At 36.6% G+C, this 24,403-nt stretch overlaps 1 protein-coding gene across 3 annotated transcripts in view; it reads right to left on the bottom strand.

The window, feature by feature from the left end:
- EXOC6B (exocyst complex component 6B) overlaps positions 1 to 24,403 on the bottom strand; it is a 661,839-nt gene that overhangs the window by 244,254 nt on the left and 393,182 nt on the right. For all 3 annotated transcript variants that reach the window (XM_043468197.1, XM_043468199.1, XM_043468198.1), the window contains exon 18: positions 12,249 to 12,428. In XM_043468197.1, the coding sequence (XP_043324132.1) occupies positions 12,249 to 12,428 (180 nt within the window). The remainder of the gene's footprint in view (positions 1 to 12,248; positions 12,429 to 24,403) is intronic.

Raw genomic sequence — 24,403 nt, 5'->3', positions numbered from 1 at the left:
CCAACCCAGGATTATAAACGTTTCATGATGGGGGAAAAAAAAAAAAAAACTTTTAATACAGATAAACAAAAGAGAAAAGACTATACAGAGTACAGTTAAACTAGAGAGTAATTTAATTCTAGGTTTTTATTACACACTAATATCAATGTATTTTATAACACATTAGTATCAATGAATAGTGGATAATGTTCCTATAATTATATTAATAAAAATGAGATCATATTGTTACAGTTTTTTGTTTATATTTTGGCGGTTTTCTTGGTCACCCTATGAGGCTAATAAAATCTTAGTTCCCTGAATAGAGACTGAAACTGGGCCCCGGCAAGGAAAGTGCCAAGTACTAACAACCAGACTGCAGAGATGTCCTCTCTTTTTTGATTATAGTCTTCTTTATCTAAGAATAAAAGAGTAATATGGAGTTAAAATCAAAAACATCATTGAACTTCACCTTCTCTCCAATCAGCTTGAAAAGTAATCTCAATTTTCAAATTAAGAGACAAATAACATATTTTTAAATAAGTAAATATAATTTACATTAATTTAATGAATCACTGATATCACATTATGTGAATATATAATAATTTATTTAGCTAGTACATCTGTTACTAGATTTTTAATTTATTCCCAACTTTTTACTATACAAAGTGAGTGAAGTCGCTCAGTCGTGTCCAGCTCTTTGCGACCCCAGGGACTGTAAACCACCAGGCTCCTCTGTCCGTGGGAATTTTCAGGCAAGAATACTGGAAAGGATTGCCAATTCCTTCTCCAAGAGATCTTCCTAACCCAGGGACTGAACCCAGGTCTCCCACATTGTAGGCAGACGCTTTGCGGTCTGAGCCACCAGGGAAGTCCTTTAAAGATAATGCAATGGTGAACATATTTATATCTGAATTTTATAATACATCCATGATTATTTCATTAACTTTCTTTTTGTTGTTGTTCAGTCACTAAGTAGTTTTTGACTCTTTGTGACTCCATGGACTGCAACACGCAGGCTCCCCTGTCCTCCACTATCTCCCTGAGTTTGCTCAAATTCATGTCCATTGAGTCATTTATGCTATCTAACCATCTCATCATCTGCTGCCCCCTTCTCCTTTTGTCATCAAACTTTCCCAGCATCAGGGTCTTTTCCAATGAGTCAGCTCGTCTCATCAGGTGGCCAAAGTATTGGAGCTTCAGCTTCAGCATCAGTCCTTGCAATGAATATTCACTCTTGATTTCCTTCTCATTGCAGTCCAAGGGACTCTCAAGAGTCTTCTCCAGCACCACAATTCGAAAACATCAATTCTTTAGCACTCAGCCTTCTTTAGAGTCCAATTCTCACATTCATATATAATTTGTTGGAAAAACTTTACCTTGGACTATATTAAAAACCTTACCTCTGTCAGCAAAGTGATGTCTCTGCTTTTTAATATTCTGTCTAGGTTTGTCATAACTTTTCTTCCAAGGAGCAAGTGTCTTTTAATTTCATGGCTGCTGTCATTGTCCACAGTGATTTTGGAGCTCAAGAAAATAAAATCTGCTATTGCTCCCACTTTTTCCCCTTCTATTTGCTATGAAGTGATGGGATTAGATACCATGATCTTAGTTTTTTGAATGTTGAGTTTTAAGCCAGCTTTTTAACTCTCCTCTCTCACCTTTATCAAGAGGCTCCTTAGCTCCTCCTCAATTTCTGCCATTAGAGGTATCATCTATACATCTCAGGTTGTTGATATTTCTCCCAGCAATCTCAATTCCAGCTTGTGATTCATCCAGCCCGGCATTTTGCATGATGTACTCTGTATATAAGTTAAATAAGCAGCCTGACAATACACAGCCTTGTCATACTACTGTCCCAATTTTGAACCAGCCCATTGTTCCATGTCCAGTTCAAACTGTTGCTTTTTGACCTGCATACAGGATTCTCAGGAGGCAAGTAAGGTGGTCTGGTATATCCATCTCTTTAAGAATTTTCCATAGTTTGTTGTAATTCACACAGTCAAAGGCTTTTGCATAGTCAATGAAGCAAAAGTAGATGTTTTCTTGGAATTCCCTTGCTTTTTCCATGATTCAGCAAATGTTGGCAATTTGATCTCTGGTTCCTCTGCCTTTTCTATATACAGCTTATACATCCAGAAGTTCTCAGTTCATGTAATTCTGAAGTCTAGCTTGAAGGATTTTGAGCATAACCTTGCTAGCATGTGAAATCAGTGCAACTGTATGCTAGCTTGAACTTTATTTGGTATTGCTCTTCTTTGGGATTAGAATGAAAACTGACTTCTTCCAGTCCTGTGGCCACCAGAGAATTTTCCAAATTTGCTGGCATACTGAATTCAGCACTTTAACAGCATCATATTTTAGGATTTTAAATAGCTCAGCTGGAATTCCATCATTGCAAGTAGCTTTGTTCACAGTAATGCTTCCTAAGGCCGACTTGACTTCATACTCCAGGATGTCCAATTCTAGGTGAGTGACCACACCATCGTGGTTATCCCAGTCATTAAGACCTTTTTTGTATAGCTCTTTTGTGTATTCTTGCCATCTCTTCTTAAGCTTTTCTGCTTCTGTTAGGTCCTTACCATTTCCGTCTTGTATCATGCCCATTCCTGCCTGAAATGCTTCCTTGATATTGCCAATTTCCTTGAAGAAATCTCTAGTCTTTCCCATTATATTGTTTTCCTCTATTTCTTTGCATTGTTCCTTTAAGAAGGCCTTCTTATCCCTCCTTGTTATTCTCTGGAACTCTGCATTCAGTCGGGTGTATCTTTCCCTTTCTCTCTTGCCTTTTGCGTCTTTCCTTAGGTATTTTCAAAGCCTTCTCAGACAACCACTTTGCCTTCTTGTGTTTCTTTTTCTGTGGGACAGTTTTGGTCACTGCCTCCTCTACAACCTCCATCCATACTTTCTCAGGCACTCTGCCTACCAAATCTAATCCCGTGAATCTACTAATCACCTCCATTGTGCAGTCATTAGGGATTTGATTTGGGTGATACCTGAATGGCTAGTGGTTTTCCCTACTTTCTTCAACTTAAGCCTGAATTTTGCAATAAGGAGCTCATGATATGAACAACAGTCAGCTGAAGTTCTTGTTTTTGCTGACTATATAGAGCCTTCCCAGGGCTTCCCACGTGTCACTAGTGGTAAAGAACCTGCCTGCCAATACAGGAGATGAAAGAGACTCGGATTCAATCCTTGGGTCTGGAAGATTCCCTTAAGGAGGGCATGGCAACCCACTCCAGTATTCTTGCCTGGGAATCCCATAGACAGAGGAGCCTGGCAGGTTACAGTCCATAGGGTAGCACAGAGTCAGACACAACTAAAGCAACTTAGTAAGCACACAAGCATGCATAGAGCTTCTCCATATTTGGCTGCAAAGAAAAGAATCGATCTGATTTCAGTATTGACCATCTGGTGATGTCCAGGTGTAGAGTCATCTTTTGGGCTGTTGGACAACAGTATTTGCTATGACCAATGTGTTTTCTTGGCAACATTCTGCTAGTCTTTGCCCCACTTCATTTTGTATGCCAAGGCCAAACTTGCCTGTTATTCCAGGTATCTCTTGAGTTCCTATTTTGTATTCCAATCTCCTATGATAAAAAGGACATCTTTTTTGGTGTTAGCTCTAGAAGGTATTGTAGGCTTTTATAGAACAGGTCAATATTAGCTTTTTAAGCATCAGTGGTGGGGGCATAGACGTGGATTACTAAGATGTTGACTGGTTTGCCTTGAAAATGAACTAAGATCATTCTGTAATTTTTGAGGTTGCAACCAAATATTGCCTTTCAGACTCTTTAGTTGACTATGAGGGCTTCTCCATTTCTTCTAAAGCATTCTTGCCCACAATTGTAGATATAATGGTCAAATGAATTAAATTTTCCCATTCTTGTCCATTTTATTAATAATTCACTGATTCCTAAGATGTCAATGTCCACTCTTGCCATGTCCTGTTTGACCATGTGCAATTTACCTTGATTCATGGACCTAACATTCCAGATTCCTATGCAATATTTTTCTTTACAGAATCAGACTTTACTTTCACCACCAGACACAACCACAAGTGAGTGTCATTTTCGCTTTGTCCCAACCACCTCATTCTTTCTGGAGCTATTAGTAATTGCCCTCAGCTCTTTCCCAGGGATTCCCTGATGGCAAGGATAGTAAAGAACCCACCTGCAGTGCACAAGATCTGGGTTCAATCCCTGGTTGGGAAGAAATCCTGGAGAAGGGAATGGCTACCCACTCTGGTATTCTTGCCTGGAGGATTACATGGTCAGAGGAGTCTGCTGGGCTACAGTCCATGAGAACACAGAGTCAGACACAAATGAGCAACTAACACTTTTCTTGGCTTTCTTTTTCTTCACTTTCTTTTCCTTTCTTCCCCAGTAGCATACTGGACACCTTCCAACATAGGAGGCTCATCTTCCAGTGTCATCTTTTTGCCTTTTTATACTGTCCATAGGGTTCTCCAGGCAAGAATATTGGAGTGGATTGCTACTTCCTCCTCCAGTGGACCACGATTTGTCAGAACTCTTCACTATGACCCATCCGTCTTAGGTGGCCCTGTATGGCATGGCTCATAGCTTCACTGAGTTACACAAATCACTCCATCACATCAAGGCTGTAAGCCATGAAGGGAATTTCATTAAGCTAGATTTCTATAAATAGGATTTCAGCATAATAGGTACACAAATTTTAAAACATTTATGAGAGACACTGAAAAATTAAGTACTAAGAAGACTATACCAATTTACACACCTACCAGCAATGTATCATAATATGCATTTCCTGAAATAGTAATCACAAATACTGAAGGTTATCATTTCTTATTTAGATTTGGCAAATTTATAGGCAAAAATACCCCACAATGCTTATATATATATATATATATATATAGTCATTATTAGAATTATATGCTTTGTTCATGTTATTATTAGTCTTTGATTTTTCTCCTCTTCTGATTGCCTTAATACAACTTTTACAAATTCTTCTTCAAGTTGTATCTTCCTCTGATTAAAACTGAAAGAATGTGCTATATTATTATACATTATAGATATTAACCTTCGGGAATATTTACTGTAAATGTTTTTACTAATAATCTTACATTCTATTTTCTAACTAATACCTTTTAGGCACATTATAAATAATTTTCTGGAGTCAAATTATTAACCTTTTCCTTAATGATTTCAGTCTTTGGTGTCATCCTTATGATAGTAAGTCACTTTCAGATTATAGAAATATTCACTAATATTTTTATTGGTTTTCCCATAGTTTCTTTCTTTTTAAAAATATGAACATGCATTTGATCTAGGATTCATTTTGATATATGAGGTATAGACTTAATATTCTTTTTACCCAACAAGCAGACAGTATTGGTAACAGCAATTGCTAAATGCCATTTGTATCACATACTAAATCTTACTTATTCTTTGAAACATTTATAGATATTTTCTTTAAGTATTCCTTTATTCTATCAGTCCAGTCCTGTGCAGGAGGGATATTAATTATTTTCATTAATAATAACATTTCTATATTCGAAGGGACTGCACTCATTAATTTTCTTTTCCATAATTTTTTTTGGTCAAATATTGTCCATTTTTGTCTCTGAATGAATTGTAGAATTATTTAGTTAAGATAACCCACCACCATTAAATTTACTTGGTATTCACTAAAGTTAGATTAATTTTGGAAAAACTACTATTCTCATCCTTGTTGCTGTTCCATCACTCAGTTGCATTAGACTCTTCGCGACCCCATGGACTGCAGCATGCCAGGTTTCCCTGTCCTTCACCATCTCCAAGAGTTTGCTTAAACTCATGTCCATTGAGTCAGTGATACCATGCAGCCATCTCATCCTCTGTCATCTCCTTCTCCTCCTGCCTTCAATCTTTCCCAGCATCAGGGTCTTTTCCAATTAGTTGGCTCTTCACATAGGTGGACAAAGTACTGGAGCTTCAGCTTCAGTATCAGTCCTTCCAATGAATATTCAGGGTTAATTTCCTTTAGGATTGACAGGTTTGATCTCCTTGCAGTCCACAGGACTCTCAGAAGCTTGTTCCAACACCACAGTTTGAAAGCATCACTTCTTCAGCACTCAGCCTTCTTTATGGTCCAACTCTCACATCCACACATGACTACTGGAAAAACCATAGCTTTGACTGTATGGACCTTTGTCAGCAAAATGACGTCTCTGCTTTTTAATACACTGTCTAGATTCATCATAGCTCTTCTTCCATGGAGCAAGTGTCTTTTAATTTCATGGCTGCAGCCACCATCTGCAGTGATTTTGGAGCCCAAAAGTCTCTCACTATTTCCATTGCTTCCCCATCTATTTGCCATGAAGTGATGAAACCAGATGCCATGATCTTTGTTTTCTCATCATAGAACCCTGCATATATCTGATCATAATGAAGTATCTTTTAAATTATTCTGTGACATGTTTTCCACACTGATGCTACATACGACTTGTTAAATATACTCACAGAGACCTTATATAATATGCATCAATGGCAAACAGGATACTTTTGGGACAATGTTTTCCATGAAGGTATTGCAAAGGTAAGAGAAGATGACCTGTTTTCTATGTGTACTCTGTAACCAAAAGTTTTATTGGTCCTGATTATTTTTCAGTTGATTTTCTAGAGTTTTCCAACCACACAATACTAACATAAGGATAATGTTAACATAAGAAGGATAATGTAACATAAGATACATGGCTCACTGTAAAATTTGTAATTTACTTCTCTTTTACCCTATTTATTTGATAGAACATCTAAAGTAATGGTGAGATGTCTTCACCATTCTTCTGATGTTGATGCAAATAAATATTCTTAGTGTTCCACCATTAAATCTTTGATGGCTGCTGAATGTCATATACATGCTCTTTATCATGCTATTGAAATATAATATTGCTTGTATTTAAAATTTTTTTTAAAAATTTGAAAAGCAGGCTGGATGTTATACAATATCTTTTTAGAATTATATAAAGATCATATACTTTATCTCCTTCACCTAGTATTATGATAAATTATTTTATTTGATTTTTAAATATCAAACCATCTCTGCATTTCTTGAGTAAATCCTACATACTAATGCTAAATTACTTTCTTGAAACATTTTGAAATAGACTTGCTAAGTTTATTTTTTATAATTGTGAGATTAATTTGTAGTTTTGTCTTTTGGGCTACTTTCTCTGATTTTGGTATCAAGATGAAACTAGATAAAATAGATAAAATGGCCTAGTTTTTAATAGGTTAGTGCTTCTACCAGAAATTAGGAAAGGTAATAAAAAAAAAATTGGAGAAAACCAGAAGGCAAGGAAGCAACGAAAACATAAGGGAATAAAATTGCAAAGAGGGCAGACCTGTTAAAGGTGAGCTGAGGATCTGAAGTTGTCCCTGGAGGCCTTTGAGAAACCTAGGAGTAGTAACAGACTGAGAATCTGGGTTAGGTCCAGGCAGAAAGTAACTAACTGCCCTGGTGAAAAAAAAAAAAAAATCACTGAATTTTTGTTGCTTCCATGGGGCTGAAGTGCCAAAATTAGAGATCTCAGGGCCAGTTTTCTCCTCAAGACATTTTCTGAATTCTAAAACTATACAGCCGAGGAAAATAATGGTCTAAGCCAAAACCTTTCAAAAGCAAAGTAAGATTTCCTGCAGTTTCACAATGTTTCAGAAAAAACAACTCACTAGTGGGAGTGTTCATAAGAATCACAGGTGGCAGCTTGAAAGCTCTTGAGGGATAAATGAATTGATATCGACAATCTCCAATCACAGTTTTTACTGTTAGCAATTGCTGATCTGGGTAAGACACCTACTCAGGGTATTTGCCAAATTTTAAAACTGTAAAAAGCAGGAAGCTGAAGAGCTAAGTTTATATGAAAAGTGGAAATTTCCACAGTCCTCTTGGTACTGAAGAGACAATAATGTGCCAGGCTCTCATTAAAAGCTCTGAAGAACCACATCCTAGCAACAAATGTAAACCAAAGGTACAATACAACTGCAACCCAAGCTCAATCCAGATCAGTTCATAATTGGATTAAGGCGATGAGGTTCAAACCACAAATGACCCACTCAGTTTAACTACTTAGTAAGGGAAAGGATGCAACAATTCTGGTGGCAGAAGATATTATCCGGAACATTTATCAAAATATATTTTAAAAATAATGTCTACCATATACCAAAAATTTATAGGAAGAGATAGGACCGAATGACTGATAACAGCAACAATAAAACTGAGAAACAAATCTAACCAATATGTAGATGAATTACATGTAGTGAATTACATGTAGTGAGAAACAAATCTAACCAATATGTAGGTGAATTACATGTAGTGAGAAACAAATCTAACCAATATGTAGGTGAATTACATGTAGTGAATTACATGTACATAAATATCTTTAAAACAGCTTCAGAGGAGTAGGATCAAGACAGTGGATTAAGAGAACATGGAGCTCATATCCCCCCAAGAACATATCAAAAATACAAATCAAAAAATTCTCACTGAAAACAAACTGGAAACTGACAGAAGAAACCTAATAGGAAAAAGGTTGGAAGAAAAATACACAAGTAATCAGGAAGGATGAAGAAAATGATGGGGCTGGGCCCTGTGTTCCTGGGAGGTGACTCAGAGTAAAAGGGAGAATACGTGGGTGGACAGCTGCCCAGGGGAGTGAGCAGTGAAAGCCATCAATTAGATGCCCAAGTCCGGGGTCCTGTGCAGGAGAGACAAGCTTTCTTGGCTGGTTTGAGGGCCACTGGCACTACTGGGAGGGCAGGGAGAAGTCTGCAGCCCACTCATGAGGAGCACATTCATACCCCAAGACAGGGTGGAAAGAGGTATGCTTGAGAGGCTGCCAGGTTTCCCACAACCACCTCAGTGCGTGACTCAGCCCGAGCTGAGCCAGTGCACTGTGGCTATTCACTCCACATCTCAGCAGGGTATTAAATCTGGGGTGGTCATGATCAGGGAGAAAACTCGATCTTGGGATGCAGAAGCAAGCTGGTCTTTTGGTGGAGCCTGGGGCGGGGGGGAGGGGGGTCATTGTTGATGCTTACTCAAGCAGAGCATCATAAGCAACCCAGATCTCTGATGGTAGCACTCAGGCATAGCTCACCTCCTGACACACACTGAGTCAACACAGGCAACAACACTATAATGTGGTTCCCCAACAGGGAGGGGGAGCTGGGACAGAGGGCAGTGATCAGCTGTGAGGGACAAAGAGGACTTGGACCTGTGGCTGAGTCAGAGCAGAGTAAGGGAAACAAACGTGGGATCCCATACAGGCAGTGCATTAGAGACAGCGTAAGCCTCTGCCTGTAATCAACACAAGCCAAGGGCCCCCAAGGACCCAACTGACTTCAGCAGTTCCCACCACCCAGGTATGGCTCCCAGGGTGGAAAAAAGGGGAAAGACACAGTTAAAGGGACAGAGCTGGCCCAGGCCAGGTCCTCAGGGCATCTGTTCCAGGAATTTGGAATCAGACCCCACCCCCATAGGGTGTTGATGGCCACTGGGCAGAGGGGAAGCCCCATTTCACACCCGGCACAGACTTCAGCTCCTCCCTCTGGAGCCCCACTCTCTACCAAGCTGATGCTATCAGCACACCCTGAGGAAAGTTATCACTGTGACTTGTTTCCCATCAAATGCAGCTCTCACACCAAACGCACACGGCACACATCGGGTTGCTGCCACATGGAACACCCCTTCAAGATCACAACAGGTAACTGTTTCACCTAAACTCATGGAAACAGATAAGTTAAGCAAAACGTAAAGGCAGAAGAACCATTCTCAATTGAAAGAACAAGAAAACACACCTGAAAAAACAATAAAACATAAATAAATAATTCATCTGATAAAGAATTCAAACCATTGGTTATAAAAAATATTCACGGAATTAGGGAACAGACTATATCTACACAGTGATAACTTTAATAAAAAACTAGAAACTGTTTAAAAAGACCCAATAAGAAATGAAGCATTCAATGGTTGAAATTAAAAACACACTAGGAAAAATGAAGAGCAAAGTAAGTGATACAGAGGAACATGTAAGTGACCTGGTAAAATAAATGAGATCACCCAATTCAAACAGTAAAAAAGAAAAAAAAAAAAAGAGCAAATTGTAAAAGCTCAAAACAGTCTGAGAGTTCTCTGGTATATACTACTACAGAAAAATCAACAAAACCACAAGGGAAGATACAAAGGGAAGAAAAAATGAACAGAGAAGAACTATAAGAACAATCAGAAAATAAGTGACAAAATGGCAGTAACTATATACCTATCAATAATTACTTTAAGTATCAGTGGACAAATGCTCCAATCAAAAGATATAGGGTGACAGATTAAATGAAAAGAGAAGACCCTTCTACATGCTGCTTAAGAGATTCACTTCAAAGTAAAATACACAGATAGAAAGAATGTGAGGAAATGAAAATGGTATTTCATGCAAAGAGAAATAATAAGAAACCCAGGGTAACAATACTTGCTTTAGATGAAACAGACTTTAAAACAAAGGCTATAACAAAACACAAAGAAGGGTATTATTCCATGATAAGGGGATCGATACAAGACAAGGATATTATATGCATTAATATGCACACCCCAAGGGTATCTAAATATTTGAAGCAAATATTTACAGACTTGAAGGGAGAAACTGACAATAATACCATAACAAAAGGGGACTTTCACACCTCACTTGTTCCCTTGTGGCTCAGTGGCAAAGAATCTGCCTTCGAATGCAGGAGACATGAGTTTGATCCCGTGTTCTTGCCTGGGAAATCTCATGGACAGAGGAGCCTGGCAGACTATAGCCCATGGGGTTGCAAAAGAGTCAGACACACCTTAGTGACTACACAACACCTCACTTACCTCAGTGAACAAACATTCTAGACAGAAAATTTATCATGTAACAGTGGTCTCAACTGACACATTTGAACAGTTAAAAGCTATTGACAGGACATTTCATCCAAAAGTACCAGAATATACATTCGTTTCACATACAGATGAAACATTCCCCAGGTCAGATCACATGCTAGGCCAAAAAATAAGTCTGAACAATTTTAAGGAGATAGATATTATATCAAGCATCTTCCCCCATTACAATTGTATAAAATTAGAAATCAATTACAGGAAGAAAAATGGGAAAAGCACAAATGTGAAGACTATATCCTACTAAAAAACCAACTAATTGAAGAAGAAATCAAAGAGGAAATCAGAAAACAAGTTGTGATAAAGGAAAATGGAAACACAAAAGTCCAAAAATCTATGGCATGCAGAAAGCAGTTCTAAGAGAGAAGTGTACAGTGGTGCAGGCCTTTCTCAAGAAATAAGTAAAACCTCAAATAAAGTACCTAACCAATCACTTTTTAAAAAATTAGAAAAAGATGAACAGAGTCATCAGAAGGAAGGGAATAATAAAGATTAGAGAGAAATGAATAAAACAGAGATCAATAAACAACAGGGAATCAATAAACAAGAGGGAAAGAGGAAGGGGAAAGACAGAAGAAAGGGATTAAGAGACACAAACTACTGTGTATCAAATAGATAAGCAACAAGGATATACCATATAGCACATTTGGAATTATAGCCATTATCTTAGAGTATAATCTGTAAAAACACTGAAACACTATCCTGTTAAGTTGAAACCAATACAATGTTGTAACTTTTCTTCTGGCTATGCTGTGAGAAATGTGGGATCTTTAATTCCCTGTGAGGGATCAAACTCGTGCCCCCTGCATTGGGAGCATCTGGACCACCAGGGAAGTTCCTAATATAATACTGCAAATAAATTATACTTCAATTTTTAAAAGGCTGTGATACATATGCTCAAGAAAATAGAAAAAAGATAGACAAATTAGAAAAGTCTTGGGAGAATTTTACTAGAGAATTTGAGGATGTTAAAAAAAAATTAAATGGATATTATAGAATTAGAAGATACATATCTAAAATTCTAACTCCTAATTTTCTATTTTATTTCCACCAAGGCATCCATCATGTGTTGTACTAATTACCTTGAAGTTAGGAGGGACAGATAAGCAGACATAATATTACGAATCATTTCCAGAATAAACAAAATGCAAATGTCAATGAAAAAAAGAAGTCTTAGAATAAGATGGAAGAAGTCTATAAATCTTGTTAAGGGATAATTACAATGTGAGATTTTATACCCATAGCTTCCTAGCTAGTTACAGCAGAAACAAACATCTTTCACCAACCTAGATTTTAAGAAATCTTTTTTCTATATGACGGACAAAATAAAAGCAACTGTCACTTACAGGAAGGTGTGTGAACACAGCAAAGGTGCTGCGTAGAAAGGCAATGAGGTCCACTAGATAATCACTGGCTTTGCTGCCCAAATCTCCGGTCATCCAGTCATAGTCAGCCAGCTGTAGGAACTGGTCAATCTTCTGATTTAAGTTGGTGTAAATCTCTTCTTCAGCTGCATGTCTGGCATCCTATGAGATATGAAATTTTAATAATCATTCAGAATTGCATTACAAACAAAGCAGAAATTTCTGCTTGGAAACATCTCAAACTAAGTAACATAATTGAGAATATCAAGTAATATTACAGTCTCCATTAATTTTTCTTTTTTCCAAAAGCTCAGTAGAGTCTTTTCTATTTTGTGTCTGCAAGACAAGCTATTATTTAGATTCACCAAATAAGAAATTGCCTTCACTACCCTCAGCTATCTGCATCCTTTTTACTTTCTTATCCATCAAACTACACTCAACCATCTATCAAACAAACTATCAAAACTATACTCATTCTCAGGATCCTGTTCTCTTCTCTTCCAGGATTCCAAGAACCTCCCTCCTGACAATACCAACCTCTCTTAAAATTGCTAGTATCTTCACTTTCCTTATCATAGGTTTCCTGAAGTTCCAAATTTAATGCTGTTTGTTTCCACTAGTTACTATCCCACCTTTCTAGATTCTTTATAATGAAGTTTCTTCAAAGATGGGTACACATTTCCAAAAATTATCAATTTCAGGACTAATTAACAATAGTCCTGAAAAGTGCTTAAACAATAGCCAAAAAATGTTCCTAAATCAAGTAAGTTTGAGAAACCCTCTTTAAAAGAGTTGTGATGTACAGTGGCATATAAAAGGTGCTAAGAAGTGTCATGGAACTAAAGCTCCAAGAAAAACATTTTTAGGGCAAAACAGTCTAAACTGAAATGCTAACAATCCATCAACATAGATTGGTCCAGGGTAATTCACCAGGCTACCATATCTAATATTCATTTTTCAGGCTGATCTTACTTGACCTTCCTCTGTTAAACATTCTCTGCTATAACCCTGTTCCTTTTTTGGCTTTCAGGACAAACTTTTTCTTTTACTTTTCTGGCCTCTAATCCTCTCACTTTTGCTGAGTGATTTCATCACCTCCTATGCCTTTCACTATCTCTGTCCAAACCCATTCTTGTTAAAGACACATATATCTGATTGTTTCCTGCATTATGGTTCACAGAAACTTTAAATATTATTCTAGGTCCAGGACTTGAAGAACTATAATCCCCACTCTCGTCTGTTCATTTCAGTTCAAGGCAGAGATCTAAGCAACATATTAGATTCCACTGATTCTTCCATAGTCAGTCCCTATGTCCTATAAATTCTAGCCTCCAAATTTTACACTAATTCATAACCTCTTCTCCATTTTCACCTTTTTAATACCTGCATAATTTTGCAAGGTATTTACATACTCTGATATAGGCATTGACTATGTTTACTTATACGAACAGTTACAAGAACTTTTCTCTGATTACTTGCTTATTTACTTACTTGTATGATAATCTAATATGATCCTTGAATTCCTATTTTACTAAATTTTCTTTTAATAAACATTATTTTCTAGAAATTTTGACTTGAAGAAAATTTGAGCAGAAAGTACAGAGCGTTTACAGATACTGCACCCCTGTCTCCCTCCTACTGTTTCCCCTATTTAAAAAAACCCTTGAGTTAGTGTGGAACATTTGTTACGACAGATGAAGCAATATTGATATTTTATTATTAACTAAAGTCTATAGTTTGCATCAGGTTTTACTATTCATGCTGTACAGTCCTATGGGTACTTACAAATGGATAATGCCATGTATTCACCATTACAGTCAGAATCATACAGAAGAGTTTTCTTGCCCTAAAAATCCACTATGCTCTGACTATCCCTACTTTGTTTATCCCCCAAATCTTGGAAATAATTGATCATTTTACTTTCTCCGAAATTTTAACTTTCTTGAGTGTCTTATACTTAGAATCATGTATGTAGCTTTTCAAATTGCCTTATTTTACTTAGCAATGTGCAGTTAATTTTCCTCCAGGTCTTCTGTGGCTTGATAGTTCACTCCTTTTCATCACTGAAAAATGTTCCATTGTCAGGATGCATCACAGTTTGTCTATTCATTCACCTACTGAAGGACATCTTGGTAGTTTTCAAGTGCAGGCAATTATAGCAATGCTGCTGTGGCCATTCATGTTAAGTTTTCGTGTGGATTAAGACTTCAATTCACCCCTTACCAAGGAACATGACTGACGAATTGCATGGTAAGACTATTTCTGTTTAGCCCTGTAAGAAACTGACAAACTGTCTTCCAAAATAACATTACCATTTTGCATTACCGGAGGAGACGGCTGGATGGCATCACCAACTCAATGGACATGAGTCTGAGCAAGCTCTGGGAGTTGGTGATGGACAGGGAAGCCTGGCCTGCTGCAGTGCACGGGGCTGCAAAGAGTCAGACACGACTGAGCAACTGAACTGAACTTTGCATTCCCACCAGCAATGAATGAGAAAGCTGCTACTGCCCCAGTGGTTGTTGTCACCATTTTGGGTTTCAGTCATTTTAAGAACTCTACATGGTATCTAACTGTTGTTTTAATTTATAATACCCTTTCCAGGCTCTGGTGTGATATCTGTTCAGATCTTTTACCCATTTTTAGAGTGAACCCATATTAAACCCAGTTTTAAATTTGGTTATTGTTGAGCTTTACCAGTTTTTTTTATCTATTAGATATTTTTTTGGATTTATTAGATACGACTTTTACAAATATTTTCTGATTGTCTTTTCATTTTCTTAACAGTGTCTTTTCTACAGCAGCAGTTTTTCATTTTAATGAAGTCCAACTTAGTATTCTCTTTGATGGATCATGTTTTGGTTGTTGCACCTTAAAAGTTTCATAGTCAAACTCAAGGTCACCAACATTTTCCCTTATATTATCTTCTAGGAGTTTCATTGTGTTGTGTTTTACCTATAAGTCTGTGATCCCTTTTGTGTTCATCTTTAACTCAATTAACTCGAATTTTCTTGAGTTTAATTCAAACTGAAAACTTTTTTTTCCCAAGAGACAGGTGATATATACGTATACTTAGAGCTGATTCACATTGCTGTACAGTGGAAAACAATACATTTTATAAAGAAATCATCCTCCAATCAAATTGTTTAAAAATTTCAGGAGAAAAACCATCAAAATTTTAACTCAATTTTGAAGTGTAACACCTGTGTCTAGATTTCTTTCTTTTTCTTTTGCATGTGGATGACAAGTTGTTTCAAAACCATTTATGGAAAAGCCTCTCATTTCTCCATTAAACTGACTTTACTCCATGTCAACAATCAATTGATTATATTTCTGCGAATCTATTTCTGGGCTACCTATTTTGTTCCCTTGACTGAATTTTTTTTTTTTAATACCATTATCACATCCTCTTGTTACTGTAGCTTTACAGTAAATCTTGACATCAAGGAGTGTCAGTTCGAAAACACCGCTCTTCTCTGTCAATATTGTGTTGGCTGTACTGGGTGTTTTGCATTCCCATATAAAATTCAGAAACAATCTGTCAATATCCACAAAATGATATTTGCTGGAATTTGGACTGGGATTGAATCTTTAGATTAAGTTGAAAAGAACTGACATACTCATAAAATACTAAATCTACTTATCCATGAATATTTATAAAATAAATATCTCCATTTATTTAGATCTTACTTTTTTGACTACTTTGTATCAGGGTTTTAGAGATTTCCTCATCTAGATACTGTTTATTTTGTTAGATTTACACATATTTCTATCCTACTTCAATGTTAATGTAAATAGTATTGCATTTTCAATTACAAACTTGTTATTCATTACTGATACAAAGACAGACCAAATGACTTTTGTATATCACTTTTATAATCTGAACCTTGTTACAGTCTTTTATTACTCCCAGTAGTCTTTTTGCTGTTGTTAATCCTTTTATATTTTCTACTTTGTCAATTACGTCATCTGTAACCAAGATCAGCATTATTTCGATCTTCCCAATCTGTAAGGGGCTTCCCTGGTGGCTCAGTAGTAAACAACCCGCCTGCCAATGCAAGAGATGCAGCTTCGATTCCTGGTTTGGAAGATCCCCTGGAGAAGGAAATGGCAACCCATTCCAGTATTCTTGCCTGGGAAATCCATGGACAGAGGAGCCTGGTGGGTGACAGTCCATGGGGTCACAGAGTGGGACCCTGTGACTAAACAGCAACATCCCAATCTGTACATCTTTGATATCAAGGCTCACTGAGCACTGAAGAAGAATGGCACAAAAGAACAGCCTTGCCTTCTTTGTTCATGATTTTAACAGGAAAGCTTCTAGTTTCTTACCAGCAGGTATGATGTTATTTGTAGGACTCATGCAGATGTTCTCTATCAAGTTGAGGAAATTTCCCCCCGCCCCTATTAAAGTTAGCTGACATGTTTTATCATGAATAGTTGTTGGATTCTGTCAACACATTTTCTACATTTACTGATACAATTCTATTGATCTAATTGTTCTTCTGTATACAGCCCATTGATGTGATGAATACATTACTTGATTTCTGATGCTGACTAAGTCTCAAAGACCTAGAATAAATCCCACTTGGCTGTCATGTATAATTCTGATACATCAATGGATTCAATTTAATAATGTTTTGTTGAGGATTTTACATCAATGTTCATGAGAACTACTGTTCTGTAGTTTTCCTCTCATACAATGTCTGATTGATATTAGGATAGTACTGAACTTATACAATGAATTAGGGCTTCCCAGGTGGCTCAGTGGGAAAGAATTCACCTGCCAATGCAGGAGCCGCAGGAGATGTGGGTTCGATTCCTGGGTCAGAAAGATCCCCTGGAGAAGGAAACAGCAACCTACTCCAGTACTCTTACCAGAATAATCCCATGGACAGAGGAGCCTGGCAGGCTATAGTCCATAGGGTCACAAAGAGTCAGACATGACTGAGCAACTGAGCACACATGATGCCCACGGTGAGTTAGGTAGTATTTCCTCTGCTTCTACTTTCTAGAAAATATCATAAAGAAGGGGTGAAATTTCACCCTTAAATATTAGGTAGAATTCTTTCAGCTTAATTAGGATATAATTGAGAAGTTGCAAGATATTTAAAATGCACTACATAATTAAATACAGGGACACACTGCAAAAAGATTCCCCACATCAAGTTAATTAACACATCCATCACCTCACATATTTACTTTTTTTGTGTAAGAACATTTCAGTTCTACTCTCATAGCATGTGTGCATGCTAAGTCACTTCAGTCATGTCTGACTCTTTGTGACCCTATGGACCATAGCCCGCCAGACTCCTCTGTTCATGGGATTCTCCAAGCAAAGAATACTGGGGTGGATTGCCATGCCCTCCTTCAGGGGATATTCCCCACCCAGGGATCTAACTCTGGACTCATGACTCTTGCATTGGCAGGTGAGTTCTTTACCACTAGCATCATCTGGAAGCCCCTACTCTCTTAGCAATTACCATTACTACAATACAGTGCAACCAACTACAGTCACATTGTTATACACTAGGTGCTCAAACCATTCATCTTTCAATTGAAAGTTTATATTCTTTTATCAACCTCTACTTCCGTCACCCAACAGTCCTGGCTATCATTTTTCTATTCTCTATTTCTACGTGAACTCGATTCTACATATAAATGATACCATGAAGTTTTTGTCCTTCCCTATCTGATTTATTTCACTTAGCATAATACCTTCCAGGTTCCTCCATGTTTTGCAGGTGATCAGTACTCCCTTCTATTTTATAGCTGAGTAATATTCCATTGTGTGTATGGTGTGTGTGTAATTTAGCCATTCATCCGTTACACACTTAGGTTGTTTCCAATCTTGACTATTTTAGTTAATGTTATAATGAACTTGAGAGTACACATAACTCTTCAAGATAATGATTTTTATTCCTTTGAAAAGACACCAAGAAGTAGACTTGCTGGATCATACAGTAGCTCTGTTTTTAATTTTTTGAGAAACTTCCATATTGTTTTCCACAGTGGCTGTATCAGCTTACATGCCCACCAACATTATACAAGGGTTCCCTCTTCTCCAAATTTTGGCAACATTTGTCATCTATGTTTTTTTATTTTAATAAAAAGAAAGTTTATTTACAGTGTTATGTTAGTTTCTTCTGTAAAGTGATTCAGCCAAATATGTGTGTATCTTTACACACACACATATATATATATTCCTTTCCATATGGTTTATTCCAAGATACTGAATATAGTTTCTTGTGCTATGCAGTAGGACCTTGTTATTTATCTATTTTATATATTGCAGTTTGTATCTACTAATCCCAAACTCCTAATTTATAGCTCCCCCAGCCCCTTTCCCCTTTCGTATCATAAGTTCGTTTTCAATGTCTGTGGCTCTAGTTCCTGTTTTGTAAATAAGTTCATACAGAAAGCTTTTAATTTGATGAAGTCCCACTTGTTTATTTTGTATTTTATTGGCTTTCCTTTTGTTGTCAATTCCAAAAAATCACTTCCTATATCAATGTCAAAGAAGTTACTAAGTTTTCTTCTAGGAGTGTTGTGGATTCAGTCTTACATTTAAGTTTATAATCCATTTTGAGTCAATCTGTGTCTATGATATAAAATAGAGGTCCAGTTTCATTTGCATATGACTATCCAGTTTTACCAAAACCACTTATTGAAGACACTGTCCTTTCCTCATGGTATATTCTTGGCCCTTCTATCATAAATCACTCGACCATATATGTATGGGATCTCCAACCTGTTTCATTGATAAATATGTCTGCTTTTATACCAATACCATATTGTTTAGATTACAATAGCTTTATAATATAATTTGAAATCATGAAGTGTGATTCTTCCAGCTTTGTTCTTCCTCATGATTGTTTTGAATTTCCAGAGTTTATTGCACTTTCATACAGATTTTAATATTGATTTTTAAGTTTCTATAAAAATATCATACTATTAAAAATAATTATTTTGATAGGGATTGCACTGAATCTGCAGATCACTTTGGGTAGTTTGGATTTTTTATTGATAACAATATTAATTCTTCCAATCAGTGAGCATGGAATATCTTTTCATTTATTTGTGTTTTCTATACCTTCTTTCAACTGGGCCTACTGCTTTCTATTTTGAAAAGCCATTAACTATTGATTCAATTTCTTCAATAGATATAAGGGTACTTAGACCATCATTTTTTGAGTTTTGGTAAATTGTGTCTTTGAAATAATTTGTTCAATTTATGTAGACTGTCAATTTGTGGGTACAGAGTTGTTCATAATATGCCTTTGTTAATCTTAATCCACTGAATCACTAGTGATGGCCCCTTTTTTATTTGTGATATTAATAATTTGTGTCTTCTCTCTTTTACTATTGGTCAGCCTAACTCAAAGTTTATCAATTTTATTGATGTTTCTAAAAATCTGTATTTGATTTCATTGATTATCTCCTTTGCCTTTCTGTTTTCAACGATTTCTATTCTAACTTTCTTTTCTTCCAGCTATTTCGGATTTAACTAGTTCTTCCTTCCCTAGTTTCCTAAAGCAGAAGCTTAGACTATTGATTTTGAAATTTCTTATTTTCTGATTTATGTGATTAATGCTGTAAATTTCCCTATCAGCAGTGCTTTCACTGATGCCACAAATTTTAAGTTACACTTTATTTTGTGCTTCCCTGGTGGCTCAGATGGTAAAGAGACGACTGCAATGTAGGAGATCTGCGTTTCGATAGCTGGCTTGGGAAGATCCCTGGAGAAGGGAATGGCTACCCACTCCAGTATTCCTGCCTGAAGAATTTCTTGGTCAGAGGAACCTGATGGGCTACAGTCCATGGGGATCATACAATGTAGTCTGAAGTCCTTCTTAATCTCTCTTGAAAAAAAAAAATTTTTGGACCTATGTGTTTTTCTGGTGTGTAGGTTCATCTCCAAATATCTGGGGATTTTCTAGCTACCTTTCTATTATTTATTTCTAGGGTTTAATACCATTTGGTCTGAGAGCAAGATTCATATTCATTCTTTAAAGTTTTTAAGATGTGTTTTAATACCCAGAACATAATCTGTGTTGGTGAATGTTCTTATGAGTTTTGAGAAGAATATGTATTATGCTGTTATTAGATGAAATATTCTATAAATGTCAATGTGATCAGCTGATTGATAGCACCATTCAGTTAAACTACAGCCTTACTAATTTTCTGATAGTTATCTGTCAATTGCTGATAGAGGGGTTTACTAAGAGATTTTACCAGGAAGAGATGTGGTCTTATATATGCTGTTGTTATTGTTCAGTTGCTAGGTCATGTCTGACTCTTGGCAACCACATAGACTGCAGTGAGCCAGGTTCCTCTGTCCTCCACTTTGTTTCAGCGTTTGGTCAAATTCAAGCCCGTTGAGTCGGTACTGCGATCTAACCATCTCATCCTCTGTCGCCCCTTCTTTAGCCTTTAATCTTTCTTAGCACCAGAGTCTTTTCCAATGAGTTGGCTTCTCACATCAGGCAGCCAAAGTTCTGGAGCCTTAGTTTCAGCACCGGTCCATCCAACAAATATTTAGGGTTAATTCCTTTTAGGACTGACAGGTTTGATCTCCTTGAATCCAAGGGACTCTCAAAAGTCTTCTTTGGCACCATAATTTGAAAGGATCAATTCTTTGGTGCTAAGCCTTCTTTATGATCCAACTCTCACATCTGTACATGACTGCTGGAAAAACCATAGCTTTGACCATATGGATCTTTGTTGGCAAAGTGATGTCTCTGCTTTTTAGTATGCTGTCTAGATTTGTCATAACTTTCCTTCTAAGGAGCAAGGGTCTTTTAATTTCACGGCTGCAGTCACCACCTGCAGTGATTCTGGAGCCCAAGAGCATAAAATCTGTCTTCTATATTAATAAATACCTTTTTAAGTACTCATGCCTTTTTTCTCAGTTGACCTATTACAGTAGTGAATAATTTTATACAATTTTCTAGTACTAATCATCATTGCATTCATAACCTTAGTTTATCCCTATTTTCTATACACTTCCAGATTTTGATATTTTATTATTTATGATTTTCACATAATATTTGTCTTTAATTATTCACGGCTTTTTGTGGTTTCTCTAGTTTTTGAATCATTGTTAAGTTGACATCACAAAAATTAACCGAGATATTTTCCTTTTCTCTATAGTCTAGAGTATTTTAAATTATACAGAAGTAATCTGTTTCATGAAAGCATAAATGAATTCACTTATAAAATTATGTGACTCCTTCCTGTTTTCAAGTAATACTTAACAATATTTTCATTTCTTTCATAGTTATGCCAATCTTCTGTATTTTCTTATATCATTTATTAATCACACATTTTCTACTAGATCTAGAAATTTATTAGCAAAGAGTTATACAACATATTCTGGGGATATATTTCATTTCTTCTGATTATGAATTTCAAGTAATTGTGATTTATTTATTCCTTCCTTTTTTTTTCTTTTCTCCTTTCCTTTCTGCTCTTCATCCTTTTTTCAATCCTTCCTTCCTGTCTCCTTCTTTCCTTCCTTCCTTTTTTTTTTTTTTTAACATTTATTTATTTATTTGGCTGACTCAGGTCTTAGTTGTGGTGCATGGAGCTAGCTTAGTTGCTCCAAGGCATAGAGGACCCTAGTTCCCCAACCAGGGATCGAATCTGCATTCCCTGCACTGCAAGGAGGGCTCCTAACAACTGGACCACCAGGGAAGTGTCCTTTCCCTTTCTTCTAATTAAGCAAAATAAACAATACTTTTTTAAATTGTGACATATCCTTGCTTAAAGTCTCTAAAAGACTTTATTAGGATGAAATCCAAATTATCTATCATTATAAAGCAAAGTACTTCACAAATTGATATTTAGCTACTTCTATAAGTCATTACTACCCTTATTTGACACATAACATGTACAATTTTATTTCATTATTTCATCTTTGTACATGAAGTTGCCTCACCTAAAAATGTCCCTTATTCCCTCCTCATCCTTTCTCTGGATGCCTTCCGCAGGTCCAAAGATACTCCTGTTGGACACCTCCTACTGAGTCTTTTCTGGTAAGTCCTCCTTGAAGGTTTCATAGCTGGGATAAGTACCACTCACCTCTTCTAGATATGTCAAAGTTGATTTTCCTTAGAGCTCAAACCTCATACCTTTTCTTTGGTTGTTGCTATTCAGTTGCTAAGTCTGACTTAGCAAGAGTCTGACTCTTTGCGACCCTATGGACTGCAGGCTTCCCTGTTCTTCAGTTTTTCTCTATCTATATTCAATTCCCAGCAGAAAGCCAGCTCCCTGGTATTAAATACCATCTTTATATATATATGAGTTTTAAAGTTTTATGTACAACTATGACTTTATCCCGTCAATTTAATATCTCTATGATAAATGACACTAAATACTTCAAACATAATATATTAAAAATGGAAATCTTGATTCTACTGCTACTCTCCAAACCTGTTATTTTCTCGCTGTTCCCTATCTCAGGTAATAGCATCACCACTCATCTAGTTTGCTTAGTTTAAATATCTTGGAATAATTTTTGACTCCATGCTTTCTCTTATAACCTCATACCCAATCTAGCAGTAAAACTTGCCATCTCTACCTTCAAAAATATTTCTTTACATTTCTATCCCTGCCACTATAGTCCAAATGATCGGTCTCTCTGACCTAGACTACTGTAATGACCTTCAAATAGGGCTCCTTCTTCCACTCTTATTGACCTATCCTATATTTTCCACATTGCAACCAGTGTTACCCATTATAAAATCAGGTTATCACCACCATTTCCAGTCTTCTTATGGCCTCACATTTCATTTCAAAAAAAATAAAAAATACTTACTGTGGCCTAAAATCCAGAAATCATATGAGTCCTAACAATCTTGTCTCTTACAATTCCTACCACAAATGATACATACAGCATTGCCAGACTGACCCCTTGCATACTGACCACCTTGAATACGTAATACCTTCTACTATACTGTAACTTCTGACAGGCATGCATGAGTGCCTGCTAAGTCACTTCAGTCTTGTCTGCCTCTTTGAGACCCTATGAATGTAGCCTGTCAGGCTCCTCTGTCCATGGGATACTCCAGGCAAGAATACTGGAGTGGGTCGCCATGCCCTCCTCCAGGGGATCTTCCCAACCCACGTCTCCTACATCTCTTGCTTTGGCAGGTGGGTTCTTTACCACTAGAGCCACCTAGGAAGACCTAGCTCTTGACTAGATTGCTTATCTATCAGAAATCCAAGTGATTCAATTTCTGATTTCATTCAGATCATTTCTTTTTCTTTCTAGTTCTTCACACTACCTGATATTATATTAAATTTTTTGTTTGTGTGTCATCTATCATCACTAGAATATAAGCTATGTAAAGCCAGGAGACTGGTTTACTGCCTGGTATGTAACAGATGCTTTATAAAAACTTTTAGAATAAGGGAGAAGTTTAATGTATTTATTGTATTATTTTAGGATTTTGTTTTGCACAGTTCTTTACAGAATTTATAATGACTGTCTTCCCTATAGATTATAAACTCTAAACTAAAGAACTAAGTATTTTCTCTTCTTCTACCCCAAACTCTACCTTATTTAATAGTAGGTACACAGGCAATGTTTATGATGTAAAATACCTTCATTTTATTTTGTAAGTGAGTGAGGGAATTCTTATAAACAAGGAAAGCTAAGAATATCAGCTTGATTAGGTCACATATGGTAAAAACAAGAAGGAACTCTGCAAGAAAATACCTTGAAGACCTTCTGATTATTTTTGCCCCATTTTCAGCATTAAGGTTTCCATCTGCAAGGGGAAGTTTTCTGGAAACAGTAGCTTAGGAAAATACACAATATGAAGCTCTTATAATTGCCATGTTTATACTGAGTTCTGGGTTAGCTGCTTTGAACCAGTCCTGGTAAAAATAAACTTTCAATGTGTTTTAAGAAATCAGTGTTTCCAATAAGCACTGTCAACATGACCTTTAGTGGTCTCCAGAAATTCTCCTTTACTAAGTATTTAACTGGCTGCTCAACCTCTATGCCTTCCTGTCTGCCTTTAATTTTCCCTCAGCAATTTTAATGCTGGAACAACAGCAAAATACGTAAGTCATCCTCTGGGAGTATTTCTAACCATAATTTGAAAAGCCCTTGAAATAAGAAAATTAAA

The sequence above is a fragment of the Cervus canadensis genome, chromosome 5 (assembly GCF_019320065.1).
Source record: "Cervus canadensis isolate Bull #8, Minnesota chromosome 5, ASM1932006v1, whole genome shotgun sequence".
NCBI classification, from domain to species: domain Eukaryota; kingdom Metazoa; phylum Chordata; class Mammalia; order Artiodactyla; family Cervidae; genus Cervus; species Cervus canadensis.
This window is presented reverse-complemented; position numbering and strand designations above follow the sequence as displayed.